The 19,426-nt window shown below is 42.6% G+C and overlaps 1 protein-coding gene across 1 annotated transcript in view; it reads right to left on the reverse strand.

The window, feature by feature from the left end:
- Window positions 1–3,672: 3,672 nt before the first annotated feature.
- LOC120041238 (interleukin-6 receptor subunit beta-like) overlaps window positions 3,673–19,426 on the reverse strand; it is a 31,624-nt gene continuing 15,870 nt past the window's right edge. The window contains exons 3-14 of the mRNA XM_038986180.1: window positions 13,978–14,129; window positions 13,606–13,748; window positions 11,437–11,581; window positions 11,246–11,322; window positions 8,972–9,209; window positions 7,688–7,882; window positions 7,463–7,564; window positions 7,061–7,195; window positions 6,366–6,506; window positions 5,924–5,984; window positions 5,378–5,450; window positions 3,673–4,961 (exon numbers count right to left, since the gene is read on the reverse strand). Of these exons, the coding sequence (XP_038842108.1) occupies window positions 4,629–4,961; window positions 5,378–5,450; window positions 5,924–5,984; window positions 6,366–6,506; window positions 7,061–7,195; window positions 7,463–7,564; window positions 7,688–7,882; window positions 8,972–9,209; window positions 11,246–11,322; window positions 11,437–11,581; window positions 13,606–13,748; window positions 13,978–14,129 (1,795 nt within the window). The 3' untranslated portion in view covers window positions 3,673–4,628. The remainder of the gene's footprint in view (window positions 4,962–5,377; window positions 5,451–5,923; window positions 5,985–6,365; window positions 6,507–7,060; window positions 7,196–7,462; window positions 7,565–7,687; window positions 7,883–8,971; window positions 9,210–11,245; window positions 11,323–11,436; window positions 11,582–13,605; window positions 13,749–13,977; window positions 14,130–19,426) is intronic.

The following is a 19,426-nucleotide window of genomic DNA, read 5'->3' on the forward strand; positions in this document are numbered from 1 at the left end:
AAATTACTTTCGCCCAGTAGCACTCATCTTTGTCATCATGAAGTGCTTTGAGAGACTAGTCAAGGATCATATCACCTCTACCTTACCTGCCACCCTAGACCCATTTCAATTTGCTTACCGCCGCAAAAGATCCACAGACGATGCAATCGCCATCACTCTGCACACTGCCCTATCCCATCTGGACAAAAGGAATACTTATGTAAGAATGCTGTTCATTGACTATAGCTCAGCATTCAACATTATAGAACCCTCTAAGCTCATCATTAAGCTCAGGAGTCTGAAGAAATTTGTCTTGGCACCTAAAACCCTCACAAACTTTTACAGATGCACAATTGAGAATATCCTGTCGGGCTGTATCACCGCCTGGTACGGTAACTGTACCTCCCGAAACCGTAAGGCTCTCCAGATGGTGGTGCTGTATGCCCAATGTATTACCGGGGGAAAACTACCCGCCCTCCAGGACACCTACAGCACCCGATGTCACAGGAAGTCCAAAACGATCATCAAGGACATCAAGCACCCGAGCCACTGCCTGTTCACCCCGGTATTATCCAGAAGGCAAGGTCAGTACAGGTGCATCAAATCTAGGACCGAGAGACTGAAAAACAGCTTCTATCTCAAGGCCATTAGACTGTTAAACAGCCATCACAAGCACATTAGAGGCTGCTGCCTATAGACATAGACTAGAAATCACTGGCCACTTTAAGAAATGGAACACTAGTCACTTTGATAATGTTTACATATCTTGCAATATGCATCTCATATGTACTGTTGAAGTCAGAAGTTTACATACACTTAGGTTGGAGTCATTAAAACAAATTTATCAACCACTCCACAAATGTCTTGTTAACAAACTATAGTTTTGGCAAGTCGGTAGGACATCTACTTTGTGCATGACACAAGTAATCTTTCCAACAATTGTTTACAGACAGATTATTTCACTTATAATTCACTGTATCACAATTCCTGTGGGTCAGAAGTTTACATACACTAAGTTGACTGTGCCTTTAAACAGCTTTGAAAATTCCAGAAAGCTCAGAAGCTTCTGATAGGCTAATTGACATAATTTGAGTCAATTGGAGGTGTACCTGTGGATGTATTTCAAGGCCTACCTTCAAACTCACTGCCTCTTTGCTTGACATCATAGGAAAATCAAAAGAAATCAGCCAAGACCTCCACAAGTCTGGTTCATCCTTGGGTGCAATTTCCAAACGCCTGAAGATACCACGTTCATCTGTACAAACAATAGTATGCAAGTATAAACACCATGGGACCACGCAGCTGTCATACCGCTCAGGAAGGAGACACGTTCTGTCTCCTAGAGATGAACGTACTTTGGTGCAAAAAGTGCAAATCAATCCCAGAACAACAGCAAAGGGTGTATTGGGTATATGTTGTAAAATTGTTCGATTTTACTGCACTGTTGGAGCTAAAAGCAGAAGCATTTTGCTACACCCGCTAAACACGTATGTGACCAATAAAATGTGATTTGATTTGACATCAAAACTCAAAAGAACAGACAGTGACTCTTCTGTTTCACGACGCTAGCCACCAGGTCTGTGTCATTCCAGACGGCGGGTGTCAAACACCAGGAATCTTTCACTTCAGCTGACCCATCTTCACCCCCACAGCTACCCCAGTAATCACTCTTTTCAATGGCGCCCTGTTCTTGAAAACAAAGCAAGTAAGGAGGAAGATGTAATATCTCTTACCCTCCGGTGCGCCCTTTCCCTTTTTATTTTTTGTAACCTTTTATTTAACTAGGCAAGTCAGTTAAGAACAAAACAATCATCACAAGACCACTTCGGGTTACCTTCATCGATTCAACAGCACCAAACTCCTTTCCCACCAGTGGTATAAAGTACTTAAGTAAAAATACTTTAAAGTACTACTTAAGTAGGTTGTGGGGTATCAGTACCTTACTGTTAACATTTTTTGAAATGTACTTTTATTTAAATACATTCCAAAAGAAAATAATGTACTTTTTACTCAATACATTTGCCCTGACACCCAAAATTACATTTTGAATGCTTAGTAGGACAGGAAAAGGGTGCAATTCACACACTTATCAAGAGAACATCCCTGGTCATCCCTACTGCCTGGCAGTCTGGCAGACTCACTAAACACATATGCTTTGTTTGTATGCCTCAGTGTGTGCCTCAGTCTATCCGTAAATAAAACAATCCAGAAAATGGTGCCGTCTGGTTTGCTTAATATAAGGAATTTAAAATTACTTTTACTTTGATATTTAAGTTTATTTAAAACCAAATACTTTTACTCAAGTAGTATTTTACTGGGTGATTTTCACATTTACTTGAGTCATTTTCTATTAAAGTATCTTCACTTTTACTCAAGTATGACTTTTACTCAAGTATGACAACTGGAAACTTTTCCACCTGTTTCCCACCCATCCTGAAACCACATATGGGTCCGGTAAAAAACAGGTCCACTTTCTCCAAAAACGTCAGTCCTACTGGATCAAATTCATCCTTATCCTGAACATCGGTGCAAGGCTCAGGCTCCAATATCTTCTCCATTCACTTTCCATAGAAGGGAACTTCAAGTTGACCACGGTGAGAGGCCAGTTTCATTTTTTTTAAGGCCTCTCAAAAGGGACATAGCTAGATATAAAAATATGTTTAATAAAACTAACAGCAATTAACTTTCAAAAACAGTTTTGTATAAAAAAGTTAAACTATGCTATTCTGAAATAGCATTTCATCTGACCTAATGAGCAGACATGATTGACAGTTGTAGTTCAAACTGAACAGTGTAGACATTGTGTTGTCGTGTCTTTGGCATCATTAAATTGAAGACTGTTATTTTATCAAATCAATTCTCTGTAATTATTATTATGTGATTAACTAGGAAGTCGGGGCACCAAGGAAAATCTTCAGATTACAAAGTTATAATTTTCCTAATATAACTTTTCAGATATTTTCAATATCTGATCAATTAGTCTTCTAATTAATTAATTATTATTTACCCCACGTTAGTCTCATTCCAAACATCGTAAATGGTTAGTTATCTGCACGAACCCAGCCTTCACTATGAATCATCCATACATCAATTGTCTTAATCATTTACTTACTAACTAAATAATCACAGACATGCATAACAAACAAACAATAAGGGATGTGTCCTAGTGGGCTAAACCGATATGACGCTTGGTAGACAAAGGGACTGAGAAGGGCGCGAAAGACAAAAGACACTAACTACACAGTTAATAATTATAATAATTGAAATGCTAATCCTTTGCACATGAATGCTCACTCATTCGGGAATAATTGCAATCAATATATATATTTACGCTCAGTGTGTCGTCATGATCTCTGTTGGAATCGTCCGTCTTTCTGTTGGAAAGTTCATCTGAACTTCTCTTTGCATCCCTGGAGTCTTTCGTGGTTAGAATGGATACTTCAAAGTCCCATTCAGAAATGTTCTTATAGAATAAATGTTTTGGCGGTTGTCGGTCCTCGCATTCAGTCAACATAAATTCTAGCTGCAGACTAGTAATTAGTATCGAAGATTTGCTCTTATTCTGTCGGTATCAATAGTCTCAGAGTTTAACCATTTCCACCAGTGTAGCCAATGCTCCACGTGGTTTGGTTAGGAATTCAACAATCGAGGAATGCATGGTCTCTACTCAAACCTTAGCCCTCTCAGTAATCGAGGTACGCATGGTCTGCAGTGGGCTTCTCCAGGTGGGGTTTATATTCGGAACAGCAGAAAAGGGCTGTCCCATGACGCCAGATCAATGTCTGTGCTCATGTGGCAGGCCAATGACTTAGTTAAATTTTAAAGGGAATTGGATTCTCTTTTATTAAACAGTTTAAAATCACATTACATAATTTCACAAATAGTTTCATCTTTATTCATTCACTTTATACAATAATTAGATGCAAATCTCATAACAGAGACTCTTGTATAAACAGAGTTATGGTAATGTGGCTGTATTGTCTCTCATGAGGTCACAAACATTAGACAAAATGGACCGGTCATAGCTGGATTCTCCACCGACCGTTTACACATTCTCCAAAACATGGATATTGTTCAGTTCTCAAGTTCTGTGAGGTAGAAGAAGTTCCTTTGTTCTACTGTGAACCCTCTCTCTATACTGCATGGCCGGGGGGGAAGAGAGTCTCCTCCAGGAATTTACGACCTGAGATAACAGAGCCTGGGTGTAGGGGGAAGAGAGAGGTAGTGAGAGAGAGAGAGAGTTGGTGCTTGCTATATCCAAAGAGGGCCACGTCATGACAGTGTACACCGTAGGCAACGTGGTTTTTCACATAGGTATACATTTGCTGTAAAAAAAAAGGTTTACTGTTCCTAAACAACATTCCTTGTAGTTGGAGCATGGAAAAGAAACAGTTGACTACATCCCTTTTCCTTTCCTTGAAAACAAGACGAGTGGCTTATTTCAACTTGTGCACTCGTGTTGTTTTTAGGGCAACCCTTTCCCATGAATCAGTGATCTGCATCTAGATCAACAAGCACAATAGCCCACAATTGACCTGTTTGGCCCTTGGGGTTCCGACTGAACAATGGCTGTCTTGTCGTAGCAATGAGGAAATCATACACACACCAAAAGAGTTGATCGGTAGCACCACACCAGACAGACAGTAGGGTCATACATCCACAGGCATGAAATGCTTCTCATAGTCCGAAACAAACTGATCGTCCTCAAACAAGCTCCCGGACTCTCCCCCATCCCTCTCCTCCTCGTCAGTATCAATAATTTTACTGTAACCCTTGTCTGCATCCTCCTCCTTTTCCGCCTCTTCACCAGTCCTTATGTGTGTGCGCTCCTCTCCCACCACCCCCTCTGTCTGTCCATCAGGGCTGGACCTTTTCCTAGGACAGGCATTGGCACCCCAGAAAGGGTTTTCCACCACCTCCAGCTCAGAGATCTTTGGGTTAGACTCCAGAGGAGAGAAGATCGCCGTCAAGGAGCTGTTAAACTGGAGCAACGACAGGCAGGGAGTCAGACACATTCATTTAGTCCTCTATGTTATGCCTCTGACTGGTGATAATATAACTCAAGGGAATGGTATATTACTAGCCCAATATAGCCCCTGCTACTGTATGTGGTATAATCAACATTTAGGTTCATGTAGTACGCACATTCTTTATTTTACAACAGGTTCTTACTGGAACATTACAAATAAGATACCATCCATATCTATAGGTAGTGTGTTCCCTTGACCTAAATGGCTTGAGGAAGAAAAACCAGGCAGGAAGACATGATGAACTTCGGGCCTCTGCCTGGGGCTCAGTCCACCACTAACTAGAATACTATAAGACTTACTAATATCAGACTCACTGATAGTAGATCAGTCAGTCACAGCCACATAGTGATAGTCTGCCCTGCACTCACCTGCAACTTCATCTGTTGGAGCAGTTTGCTGTTGCTGGGGTCAGGCACTTTCGCACAAGTCTTCATTTGTACACTACAGAAAATACACAACGGTATCATTCACATACTGCACACCAAAAGAGTTGTGTTCCTTCAATGGACATGTCCATTTGTATATCACCCTAAAAGTGGTAGAAATATTTGATCCATTATGTTTTAGTTGAAAGGGGTATAACATATTGTTTGTTTTATGTTTTTGATCAAGACCATTGTTATGGAGGGCACAACTGAAAGCCCAACTCAACTGCCCGTTCTCATTTCCACTTCCTCAAGTGTTTCCCCTTTTGTAAACCTATTTCAGGCATGGGTGAACTTTCAGAGAGATAGAGGAAGTTGACATGAGAGAGCACCACACCCTGTATGTGTTTAGTCGGCACGAAACGTTGCAAAGCCTTTTAAAACATTTTGCATCAGTGTGCCCTAATGAACATGGCCCTGGTTCAAGACAATGAGAAAATAATCAGAATCAGGCTATTTGGGTTGAAGTATGGGAATCCAGTCTCTCACATTATGATGATCAATAGCAACATCCCTGCTATTATTCCTGGCACCAGATATTTGAGGTAACCTGTGACAACAAAGGGAGAGAGATGGGGGAGGTCAGAAGGCAAAATGACCAATTAGACCGCAATCCATGTTCATAATCACATGCTGTAGCACAAAGGTCTATTTCATACAAAGCATGCATTCAATATTACACTGTTATTATTTTCTAAGGAACTTCAGGACCCTTTCTGTTTTAAGGTGATGTTATATACAGTATTATACACAACCTATAATAATATTTCTAGTTTGTTGAATAATAATTAGTGTTATACATGACCTCAGTGTCACCAGTTAGGTACATAAGCACTTAATACATCTCATCACGTTTGTTAGACAACCTATAAACAGCTATACGCTTCTTGTCATCATTATCAAATTACTACATGGCAGAGTGGTAGAATACCAGGGCTGTTCTCAGTAGAGAAGGTGATGCTTTCACTGGGTCCCAGTCCAGCCTTAGTCTCAGCCCTGATCCAAACCTGGTGGTGACCCGACGTAAGTCTTAACAGATGAAGGCTGTTCTGGTCCCTACTCACGTTGTACACTGCAGATGAAGGAAAGGTTTAATGATTGGGAGCAAGGCCACTGATGTGTGGGAACGAGAGTGTGCAGCACGGTAGCCTGTGGATAGTCTGGTCCCAGATCTGTTTGTGCTGTGTCTGCATGACAATTTTTATTTTTTTATTTAACTAGGCAAATCAGTTAAGAACAAATTCTTATTTACAATGACGGCCTACCCCGGCCAAACCCGGACGACGCTGGGCCAATTGTGCGCCGCCCTATTGGACTCCCAATCACGGACAGATGTGATACAGCCTGAAATCGAACCAAGGACGCCTCTTGCACTGAGATGCAGTGTCTTAGACCGCTGCGCCACTCTGGAGCCAATAATGACAATAGGAGTTGGCAAGACAGAACAAACAGATCTGGGAACAGGCAAAAATATGTAATACTATTTAAGCTACTACAATGTAATACTATATTTTATGCTAATGTACACACTGGGCAGTGGAGACTGCACTTTTATTAAAACAATATAACATTGTAGCAACAAAAGATTTATCCCAGATGGTCTTCCACTGTCTTTGTGTTGTTTACCTGTAACGTTGTTTAATACCAGCTGATAGCACAGTATGAGCCCCTTACTCTGGGTCAGGGAGATGTGTTGCCAGGACAAAGTCACATTAGAGTCAGAGATGTGCTGGACCTTGAACTCAGTCACTTTGGGTGGGACTGAGGAGTGATTGAGAGAGGAGGAAATGGAGGTGAAATGGGTAGAGGAATAGTCAAAAGCAGCAGAAAAATAAACAATAAATAAAAACAAAATAAAAAAAACATTTTACAGTGAGTTAAAAGGCCGGAGAAATTAACATTAGGTAAAGACGTGATATTTCAAATTAGTTTACTCCACTGAAAATCAGTCATGTGCACTAATTGCACTGATTACATACTGGCAAGTACATTATAAAGACTTGTATTTCCATGCTCCAATATACTTACGTCCATGAAGAGAATACGAGATTGCAGACGCAAGCAGGCAGCTACTGTTGATGAACACTGCAAACAATGACACATTGTAGGCAGTGTGGTTCTCAAAATCACCTGTAGGTGGAGACAGAGACAAAGACGATGCTGTCATCTTGAAACCAATTTGAAACATTACAAAATATTAATAAATATGTTCAGAGAGAAATGGTATTATAGATCAGTGTAAGCCACACAAACCTCTTAAAATGATTGACGTATGATTTTGGTGCACTTTTATCCAATCAAAGCCCTGTGTCGGAGGAAGTCCCACCTGCTTGTACTGCACCACATACTCATGCATGTTTTCAATGGGCTGGGGTGGCAGAGACCAGGATACATTGAGGCTCAACATATCCTGGTTCACAGTGAAGGATAGCTCTGGCAACTGTAGACCTAAGCGAAAGAGAAAACGTGTGAATCTGTGAAGACAGAAACATACAAACCTACAATCTATTATCACACTCGCACACACCTTTCAAATAAAATAAAATAGTATTTGTCACATGCGCCGAATACAACAGGTAGACCTTACAGTGAAATGCAAACTTACAAGCCCTAACCAACAATGCAGTTAAAAAAATAATAAGAAATAAAAGTTACAAATAATTAAAGAGCAGCATTAAAATAACAATAGCGAGACCATATACAGGGAGTACCGGTGCAGAGTCAATGTGCGGGGGCACCGGTTAGTCGAGGTAATTGAGGTAATATGTACATATAGGTAGTTATTAAAGTGACTATGCATAGATAATAACAGAGAGAATCAGCAGAAAAGAGAGGGGGGGGTAATGCGAAAAAAGTCTGGGTAGCCATTTGATTAGCTGTTCAGAAGTCTTATGGCTTGGGGTTAGAAGCTGTTTAGAAGCCTCTTGGACCTAGACTTGGTTCTCCGGTACCACTTGCCGTGTGGTAACAGAGAAAACAGTCTATGACTAGGGTGGCTGGAGTCTGACCATTTTTAGGGCCTCCCTCTGACACCGCCTGGTATAGAGGTCCTGGATGGCAGGCAGCACTACCCTCTGTAGTGCCTTGCGGTCGGAGACCGAGCAGTTGCCATACCAGGCAGTGATGCAACCAATCAGGATGCTCTCGATGGGGCAGCTGTAGAACCTTTTGAGGATCTGAGGACCATTTCCAAATCTTTTCAGTCTCCTGGGGAATAGGTTTTTGTCATTCCCTCTCCACGACTGTCTTGGTGTGCTTGGACCATGTTAGTTTGTTGGTGATGTGGACACCAAGGAACTTGAAGCTCTCCACCTGCTCCACTGCAGCCTCGTCGATGAGAATGGGGGCGTGCTCGGTCCTCTTTTTCCTGTAGTCCGCAATCATCTCATTTGTCTTGATCACGTTGAGGGAAAGGTTGTTGTCCTGGCACCACACGGCCAGGTCTCTAACCTCCTCCTCATAGGCTGTCTTGTTGTTGTCGGTGATCAGGCCTACCACTGTTGTGTCATCCGGAAACTTAATGATGGTTTCCCTTACCTGATGTGGGTAGAGCTAGGGGAGCAGGTTTGGTGGCACCCTGGGAATTGTAGACGGACACATCCACCCCTGATACACCCCGCAGAGAGGGTGTGAAGCGGCATCTCTTCTCTTGACAGACACAAAGGTCACCAGGCTCTGACATGGACACGTTCACAACCGCCACTGTCCCGTTACTGTATGATAATGTCACCACGTACCCCAGCACCTTCCCCTGAACCAACCAGGTGGGCATCTCCTGAGGATAGATACCAGACAGAGGTATTAGTTATAGCAGGCTATAGGGAAAGGGGTGTTTTGGGGAGGCAGGTACCCTAGCGGTTGAGAGCATTGGGCAAGTAACCGAAATGTTGCTGGTTTAAATCCCTGAGACGACTAAGTGAAAAATCTGTTGATGTGCCCTTGAGCAAGGCACTTAACCCTATTTGCTTCTGTAAGTCGTTCTGGATAAGAGTGTCTGCTAAATTATGTAAATGTTTTGAAGTTCTTATGATTAGAAAATTCATAATCCTTTGCTCGGTGTGCGCCCAGTGCAAGGCTCCCAGGCACCTGCCCAGAGGGAAGTTACAACCTCTACCCATTCCACAACGGCCGTGGTCACACATGTCGGTGGACTTCCTGACGGATCTCCCTCCCTCACAGGGCAACACCACGATCCTGGTCATTGTGGATCGGTTATCTAAGTCCTGCCGTCTCCTCCCTTTGCCCGGGCTCCCTACCACCCTACAGACTGCGGAGGCCCTGTTCACTCAGCACTACGGGGTGCCTGAGGACATAGTCTCTGATCGGGGTCCCCAGTTCACATCCAGGGTATGGAGAGCGTTCATGGAACGTCTGGGGGTCTCGGTCAGCCTCACCTCAGGTTTTCACCCCGAGAGTAACGGGCAGGTGAAGAGAGTAAACCAGGATGTGGGTAGGTTTCTGAGGTCCTATTGCCAGGACCGGCCGGGGGAGTGGGCAGCGTTCGTGCCCTGGGCAGCGATGGCCCAGAACTCGCTCCGCCACTCCTCCACAAACCTCACCCCCTTCCAGTGTGTATTGGGGTATCAGCCGGTTCTGGCTCCTTGGCATCAGAGTCAGACCGAGGCTCCTGCGGTGGACGACTGGTTCCGGCGCGCGGAGGAGACATGGGACGATGCTCATGTCCACCTTCAGCGTGCCATGCTGCGCCAGAAAGTGGGCGCAGACCGTCACCGCAGTGAGGCCCCGGTGTTCGCACCAGGGGATCGGGTCTGGCTCTCGACCCGAAACCTGCCCCTTCGCCTGCCCTGCCGGAAGCTGGGTCCACGGTTTGTGGGGCCATTTAAAGTCCTGAGGAGAGTGAACGAGGTATGTTATAGGTTACAGCTTCCCCCCGATTACCGCATTAACCCCTCGTTCCATGTGTCTCTCCTCAGGCCAGTGGTGGCTGGCCCACTCCAGGAGTCTGAGGTGCGGGTGGTTCCAAAACCCTCCCTCTTGACATCGAGGGGGTCCCGGCGTACTCCGTTCGTTCCATACTGGATTCGAGACGTCGGGCGAGGGGCCTTCAGTACCTCGTGGACCGGGAGGGGTATGGTCCGGAGGAGAGATGCTGGGTTCCGGTGGAGGACGTGTTGGATCCTTCTATGCTGCGAGATTTCCACCGTCTCCATCCGGATCGCCCTGCGCCTCGCCCTCCGGGTCGTCCCCGATGTCGGTGCCGACGTACTGTCACGACATCACCGACCTTCTAGCCATCATTGATCCATTTTTCATTTTCCATTGGTTTTGTCTTGTCTTCCTACACACCTGGTTCCAATCCCATTCATTACATGTTGTGTATTTAACCCTCTGTTTCCCCTCATGTCCTTGTCAGAGATTGTTTGTTTGTATGTTCGTGTATTATGTATTGGTGCGCGACGGGTTCTTGTACCCACTTTTATTTATCTTGTATTTTTGGTTAGGGAGTTTTGTTAAGTCTATTAAACGACTCCATTTATACCAAGTTCGATTCTCCTGCGCCTGACTTCCCTGCCACCTACACACACGCTATTACAGCGTGATTGTTTGTTGTATACGGTTCGTTATTGTGGGCTAGCATTATTGCTTTGTATTTGTAATACTTTTTGAGTAAATGGCGTTTTATTACTCATATCTGCTGTCCTGCGCCTGACTCCTCTACACCAGCTTCACACAGGATTGATTACAAACAAGGACATTTCTAAGTGAACCAAAACTTTTGAACGGTAGTGTGTGTACATATATAATATATATTTATATTACCTATTATGATGGGATGTTGTGTTAACATACCTTCCACATAAGGGCACATTGAGGTGGCTCAGAGGTGACTCCACAGTCACTCCACACATCCAATGCTTTCACAGGCGCTGAGAACGAGAGAGAAATAGGTTAATCATCTATCACCACAGAATAAGTGAACAAATATTTTCAAGCTGTGGAGACCACAGGATTACATTACCCATCAGCACCCACTGACAGACCTGACTCAGAACTCCATGCTTTGTAGACTGAGCTCCAGTCACTCATCAGGGCCTGAGGGCCCTCACAGGCACAGCGCACCTGGAACTCATAAACAGTGTAGGGCCGTGGAGTCAGGAGCAGGAAGCTGCGTAGGATGTCCTCTTTCTGAGCAGGACATGAAAGAATGACACACAAAAGAACAGGGATGGGCAAGAGGCAGCCGCAGGGATGGGGGGGGGGGATGAGGGATTATTTTGGATTAAAAAGCAACTCCAGGCTACATTGCACATTTAATAGCTTATAGAAAGTAAAATTATAATAGAGCTATATATTTTGAAATAGCTGGCCTTTTCTGCACGCAAATAGATTTTGACAAATAAATTGGTCCCAAAACAATCTGTGCATGTGGCCCTCGAGCCTCAAAAAGTTACCCATCCCTAACTCAGAAGGACAACATTCCCAGTTCGAAATTCCCACAGATAATCGAGAGACAGTGGTATTTCAATGTTTCATTCCCTACATCTAATGGACTGAATGTTTGAAAAAATAAACAAGTGACCCTCCCCTATACCCAGAATAATAATTACAACAAAGTGGATAGCAGAGAACATGATTATCATTTACCCTCACTCCTAGGACAGACCAGAGCCTTAGATATGCAGTTTTAGAAACTGTTCTTAGTTTTGTAAGCATTACATGGCAAAGTAGCCAAAGTTGTCTATCAACTGCAAAAATTTAACACAACAGAACCAGTTACAACTGAAATACCTGATCATCAATGAACTAGAGAAAAAGTCATTCATTTTTTAACACAGCAACCACATATCATCAGGTAGGCCTATTTGTATTTATTATGGATCCCCATTAGCTGCTGCCAAAGCGGCAGCTACTCTTCCTCGGGTCCAGCAAGATTAAAGCAGTTTATACAATTTTAAATACATTCACAGATATCACAACACACTGTGTGCCTTCAGGCCCCTACTCCACCACTACCACATCTACAGTACTAAATCCATGTGTATGTATAGTGCGTATGTTATCGTGTGTGGGCGCATGTGTCTGTGCCAATGTTTGTGTTGCTTCACAGTGCCCGCTGTTCCTATATGCACTAGTAACTTTTCTTAATTTGGGAAACTATCATTTTCTAATTGATTCTATTTTATTCCATGATATTGTTGTTATAAAATAGATGTGTGTTGACTGTGATTAGGGCATGGGAATATAAGAACACTGCTAGGCTAAATGAACAAACTAGCCATGTACAGCTCAGTGCATGATCCTCAAACCAAAGACTGGCCAGACTTGTGTTTCTAAAAGTGAATTCAAAGGCATTGTAGAATGACTGTATAGCCTAATAAGACATTTTTCGTTAATTTATTTTTTAATTCAAAGTATTTTTTTCTCATTTTCATAACCTAATTGGTCCCAAATAATCTGTGTAAATTACTTGAATATGGCTTATTTGGAGGTCAATAACTCTGATAAATACCTTCATTATGGGCAACGAAACATATTGTTTTTATTAAAATCAATTATAGCAGTAGCAAGCTAACCTCCAGTCCTCCTCATCTTTGCACTCTCCCTCTCAAACTGAACAGGACATCAGTAGGCCTAGTCCGCGCGTGTGTGTAATGCAGTGTAGGCTAGTTAATATAGACCATCCCAGCAGCAGATAAACTCAGGGAAAAAAAGTACATTTTCTTAGAAATACAACTTTGCCCTGTGCTTCTCCAAGCATGCTCTTCGTATAGCCTAGGCCTATAGCATAGGCTATGGATCATTTGATTGAGACCACACTAGTTGCACTTGATATTGCGCGCCCAGCAGAGAATCAGGGATGAGGGGCAGCATCGAGCCCACACATCGAGATATAATAAGCAACTAATTCTCAATATGACATTTAATCGATTACAAATTACATGATCCTCCCCTGGATTAAATAAAAAATACTAAACCCTCCCCAACTGAAATTGAAAAAACATCATTGGGTACATTTCGACCGCAAAATACCCTGTCTTCTGTCCTGAAGTGCACAGTAATCCCCGCATTGGATTGGTGTAGGTTTGGGCGGGAGGGAGTTTCCAACATATTTCTTATACCGGTCATTTTACTTTAAATCTATGAATGGAAGTGAACAAGTGCACACTTGGGGAAAGGAACAAAACCCCAGCCATGCTCAGCTCACTCACCTGAGTCCAGTCCTGCTGGTCCTGGGTACGATACTGGACCTCACAGAGTTGGTCAGAGCTGCCTTGATCCTCACACTGCACAATCCAGTAGATCTCCAGAGGCTGAGGGCAATAGTGAGTGATTTCAGGGGTGGGTGGCTTTTCTGGTAGAGGAATGGATAGGGAAGAGAGGACAGAGTGGGAGAGTGAAAGAAAGAGAGCAAGAGAGAGAGCAGGAGATAGAGAGAGGGTGGGGGAGAGAGTGAGGGTGGGGGGAGAGAAAGAGCACAAAAGAGAGTCAGTAAGACAGCGAGAGAGAGACAGAAAGTGTCATGTCTGTCCCTCTGAATGAATAGGGAATGTACAGAGAAGAGTCATCCCTGACTGACTCACTGATATCGCCAGTGTTGAAGGCAGCCATTGTAGACGTGGCAGAGCCATGCTGGTTCGCAGCTTTGACCAACACAGTCAGGTCACTGTAACTGGTGTAAAGTTCACGAGGGATCACGCCACTCACATTGGTGCCCTCCACCGCGCTGCTAATGCTGAAAAGGAAGATGCAGGACACATAAATACACACCACTCAAACACCACATCTGACAGCACTGTGCAAACATACAGTCTTAGACCACAGACACAGACCTAGTTCCAACACACCAAGCATGCTGCAGGTAGGGCTGTGACGGTCATGGAATTTTGGATGACGGTTATTGGCCAGTTAAATGACTGAGGTCACCGTAACAACTGTTCACATAGCAAAAGAAAAGACACACATTTTCTACTCTCCGCTGCTCCTGACTGCATGCGCTGCCATAGAAATAGAATGAATAAAGCGGGCGTCCCCATCAAGTCAATGATGACATAATGGGTGGACTGGCGGCCATTGTGAGTGTACCCATAGGTGCAAAGCTAGGGGTGTGTTCGTAAATTCACTCTGGAGAGCCAGAGAGCCGCTCTGGGCGTTCGTAAATTCAAAGAGTTGTTAGATTGTCAGTTCGTAAATTCAGAGCGTTTCGCTCTCGGAGCGTTCAGAGCACACACTGGACGCTCTGGCGGAGGAGTAGGTGATCAGAGCGTTCTGGCTTCACAATGGCAGTCAAGCACCCAAGCTAACTGGATAAAGTTAGCTAGCTTGCAAGCTACTTCCAGACAAAAATGAGAGAACACCTCACTGACCATTTTACTCACCCTAGCAAAGCTGGTTAGGCTTTTTCCATGTTATCCAAAGCATTGGTGACTGTAACTGTGCTGCTGGCAACAATTTAATCACGCTTAATTACACCGGCAATATTCAATGTTGTTGCACGTTCGAAAATGTGTCAGTTATTCTGCGCTCTAGGCACACTGAGATGAGAGCGCTCTGAAAACGGAGAAGATGGCCAGAGCAAATTTACGAAATTTTCAGCAAACTTAACATATGTAAATATTTGTATGAACATAACAAGATTCAACAACTGAGACTTAAACTGAACAAGTTCCACAGACATGTGACTAACAGAAATGGAATAATGTGTCCCTGAACAAAGGGGGGAGGTCAAAATCAAAAGTAACAGTCAGTATCTGGTGTGGCCACCAACTGCATTAAGTACTGCAGTGCATCTCCTCCTCATGGACTGCACCAGATTATCCAGTTCCTGCTGTGAGATGTTACCCCACTCTTCCACCAAGGCACCTGCAAGTTCCCGGACATTTCTGGGGGGAATGGCCCTAGCCCTCACCCTCCAATCCAACAGGTCCCAGGCGTGCTCAATGGGATTGAGATCCGGACTCTTCGCTGGCCATGGCAGAACACTGACATTCCTGTCTTGCAGGAAATCACGCACAGAACGAGCAGTATGGCTGGTGGCATTGTCATGCTGGAGGGTCATGTCAGGATGAGCCTGCAGGAAGGGTACCACATGAGGGAGGAGGATGTCTTCCCTGTAACGCACAGCGTTGAGATTGCCTGCAATGACAACAAGCTCAGTACGATGATGCTGTGACACACCGTCCCAAACCATGACGGACCCTCCACCTCCAAATCGATCCCGCTCCAGAGTACAGGCCTCGGTGTAATGCTCATTCCTTCGACGATAAACGCGAAACCGACCATCACCCCTGGTGAGACAAAACCGCGACTCGTCAATGAAGAGCACTTTTTGCCAGTCCTGTCTGGTCCAGCGATGGTGGGTTTGTGCCCATAGGCGACGTTGTTGCCGGTGATGTCTGGTGAGGACCTGCCTTACAACAGGCTTACAAGCCCTCAGTCCAGCCTCTCTCAGCCTATTGCGGACAGTCTGAGCACTGATGGAGGGATTGTGTGTTTCTGGTGTAACTCGGGCAGTTGTTGTTACCATCCTATACCTATACCAGGTGTGATGTTCGGATGTATCGATCCTGTACAGGTGTTGTTACACGTGGTCTGCAATTGCGAGGACGATCAACTGTCCATCCTGTCTCCCTGTAGCGCTGTCTTAGGCATCTCACAGTATGGACATTGCAATTTATTGCCCTGGCCACATCTGCAGTCCTCATGCCTCCTTGCAGCATGCCTAAGGCATGTTCACGCAGATGAGCAGGGACCCTGGGCATCTTTCTGTGTTTTTCAGTCAGTAGAAAGGCCTCTTTAGTGTCCTAAGTTTAGATAACTGGGACCTTAATTGCCAACCATCTGTAAGCGGTTAGTGTTTTAACGACCATTCCACAAGTGCATGTTCATTAATTGTTTATGGTTCATTGAACAAGCATGGGAAACAGTGTTTAAACCCTTTACAATGAAGATCTGTGAAGTTATTTGGATTTTTACAAATTATCTGTGAAAGACAGGGTCCTGAAAAAGGGACGTTTCTTTTTTGCTGAGTTTAGGTTGAAGATTACAAGGTTAACAACGGGGTTCTAATATCCCATAACTCTTTGCAATTCAAGGAACCAGCATTGCTAGTTAGCAACGGCGCCTAGTAGTTACAAAGATTATGGATATACTGACAAGATACATGTCTCTCCATCCTAGTTGTCCACAAAGTGGCGCTGCGGGCTGACTAGCTCCCGCCTATCCTTTATTTGTATTGGTGGATACATCTCATTATTGTGATCCTTTTTTGACTATTCAAAGAGTGTTTCCAACGTCAACCGCGTGTATTCAATAGACAGAGATGCTATGCTACTAGCTTCTCTCCATTAATATGCATAGCCATCTCGACAACTCCAATATAAAGTGTTTTTTTCTCAAAGTTGCCGGGACATCACATACTTATATCAGTACACTCGTAACAACTTAACTATTACGAAACTTCTATTCGATCAAATAAACCTCACGTAGAAAATAAGCCATACATTTTTTGGTTGACTAAATTCGACACTCATTAACCTCTATGAAAAAACTTTGTGGGCGAAATAACGAAAAAACGCCACCTGCTGGAAAGAGACAGATTTCTCCGCTGATTTCAGCCTTTCTCATTCTCTTCCTCTCTGGCAGTAATCAATGGCACTGGTCCAATGCGTTTTTTTTTCCGGACGCTTCCACATGGAATTACTACGTTGTCTTAACCTTGTATCAAAGACAGTATACAGTATGAAGATAGGCTAAAACTGCTTCTCCAATAGAAATCCCTGATCACACTTGTAGTTGATGTCATGGTGACGTTGGCTAGCTAAACTCATGTGAAGAAAACACTTCCAATCAACTTTCAATATAGATCTTTTCTGAGACAATGTAGCAAACATTGCTAAGAAGATATATAATGATTTCAGGGATTTTTGTGATGATGAGTTATCTGAAATTGAGATAAAATACTGTATTAAAAGCCTTAAGGACAATAGGTCCCCTGGAAATTATGGTTTAATAAGTGAGTTTTATAAAGCATTCAATGATAAATTGATTCCTTTCATTCTTGCTATGTTTCAAGAATCAATAGAAAAAGGGGAGTTACCGGCTTCCTTAAAGCAAGGTGTAATTACTTTGATTCCCAAACCTAATAAGGATACTATTTTTATAGACAACTGGAGACCCATTAGCCTGTTGAATAATGATGGGAAATTATTTGCCCTTGTATTTGCTAAGAGGTTGAAACAAGGCTTGCATCATATAATTGATGAAGAACAATCTGGTTTTATGCATGGTTTTATACCAGGCCAACATAGACATAAACAACCTAGATAAGAACACCCCCCATAGTCACACCCCGACCTAACCAAAATAGAGATTTTAAAAGGCTCTCTATGGTCAGGGCGTGACTAGTGGTTGTACTAGCTCTGTAAAATTAGCTCACGGGACATCCCAAAGATTTGATATTGGCCGTGGCATTAGGCAGGGCTGCCCAATAAGTCAATTTTTATTGGTTACTCAAATTATGGCTTTTCATATCAAGAAAGGGAATTTAAGGTGTTTCAGCACTTGGCAATGAATTTAAATTATGTCAACTGGCTGACGATACCACCATATTTTTTAAGAGACCGGAATGAGGTTTCTAAAGCAGTTTCCTGTATTGAAGACTTTTCCTTAGTTTCAGGTTTGAAAATTAATATCAATAAGTCAGTCTTATTTCCACTCAAGGATTGTGTTTTACAGGAAGTATATGGTATCCCAATTAAAGATAAGGTTACTTATCTTGGAATTGTTATATGCAAGGATGAAAAACAAAGTAGTGAATTCAACTTTAACCCCATTGAGAAAACAGAAGAAATTGAACCTCTGGTTGATGAGAGATATTTCATTATACGGTCGGGTTTTATTGTCCAAAGCTGAAGGGTTATCCAGATCGGGTTATGTCTCGTTATCACTTGACTTACCCCCTAAAATTGTAAAGGACTTAGATAAGATTCTTTATAATTGTTTTGGGAGGAACAAGCCTCACTATCTACGAAAATATATTCTCACTAATACCCAATAACAAGGAGGTCTTGAGGTTTTAGATTTCAATACTCTAAATAATACTTTTAAAATACATTGGATCCTGAAGTATGTTAAGAACCAGAACAGTATTTGGAATGTCTTCCCTAAGTATTTATTTGACTCTGTTGGTGGTTTAGAATTTTTGCTTCGATGTAATTTTGATGTTGATAAAATCCCAGTAAAGTTGGCCAAATTCCATAAGCAGGCAATTTTAGCTTGAATGTTAGCGTATAAACACAATTTTTCCCCACAGATACTTTATGGAACAACAAAGATATACGATTTAAAAATAAGTCTCTTTTTTTCGTAACTGGTTTGAGAATAAAATTATTTTGGTTGGTCAGTTACTGAATGAGGATGAATATCTACTCTCATATGGGGAATTTCTTGATAAATTTAAAATTCCAATAACCCCAAAAGAATATGCAATTGCTTTTGATGCGATTCCAAGGAGGGTTGTATCTTTTAAATTCCTCTGTGGTTGATGTAACATAGATTTACATGAAAATATATTCATTGGCAATATTAACATCAAAGATAAATGTAGTAATAAACAGATTAGGAATATTGTTTGTGATACTACAATTCCCTCAGCAAGATTCTTTTGGTCAGATATCTATGGTGATATACATCGGGGGAAAGCATGGAAAATTGCTAACAAATATTGTATCAGTAACAAAGTAAAGAAAGTTTCATTTAAAATGTTATATAGAATTTATCCTGTGAAACATGTTTTGGAAAGATTCAAGCTAAATATTGTCTATAACTGTGATTTCTGTGGAATGGAGAAAGATCATTTTTCATTCGTTTTTTGCCTGTATTTATAGTATAATTTTTGGGGATTGACATACAGAATTGTTACAAAAAAAATAGTAAAGGTTGTACTATTTAATGGTTTTGATACAATGATTTATTTCAGAAATTTTGACATAGATTAAGATGTAGTATATTTAATTCAACTGCTAATAATAC

This window comes from Salvelinus namaycush, unplaced genomic scaffold (genome assembly GCF_016432855.1).
Source record: "Salvelinus namaycush isolate Seneca unplaced genomic scaffold, SaNama_1.0 Scaffold421, whole genome shotgun sequence".
NCBI lineage: Eukaryota > Metazoa > Chordata > Actinopteri > Salmoniformes > Salmonidae > Salvelinus > Salvelinus namaycush.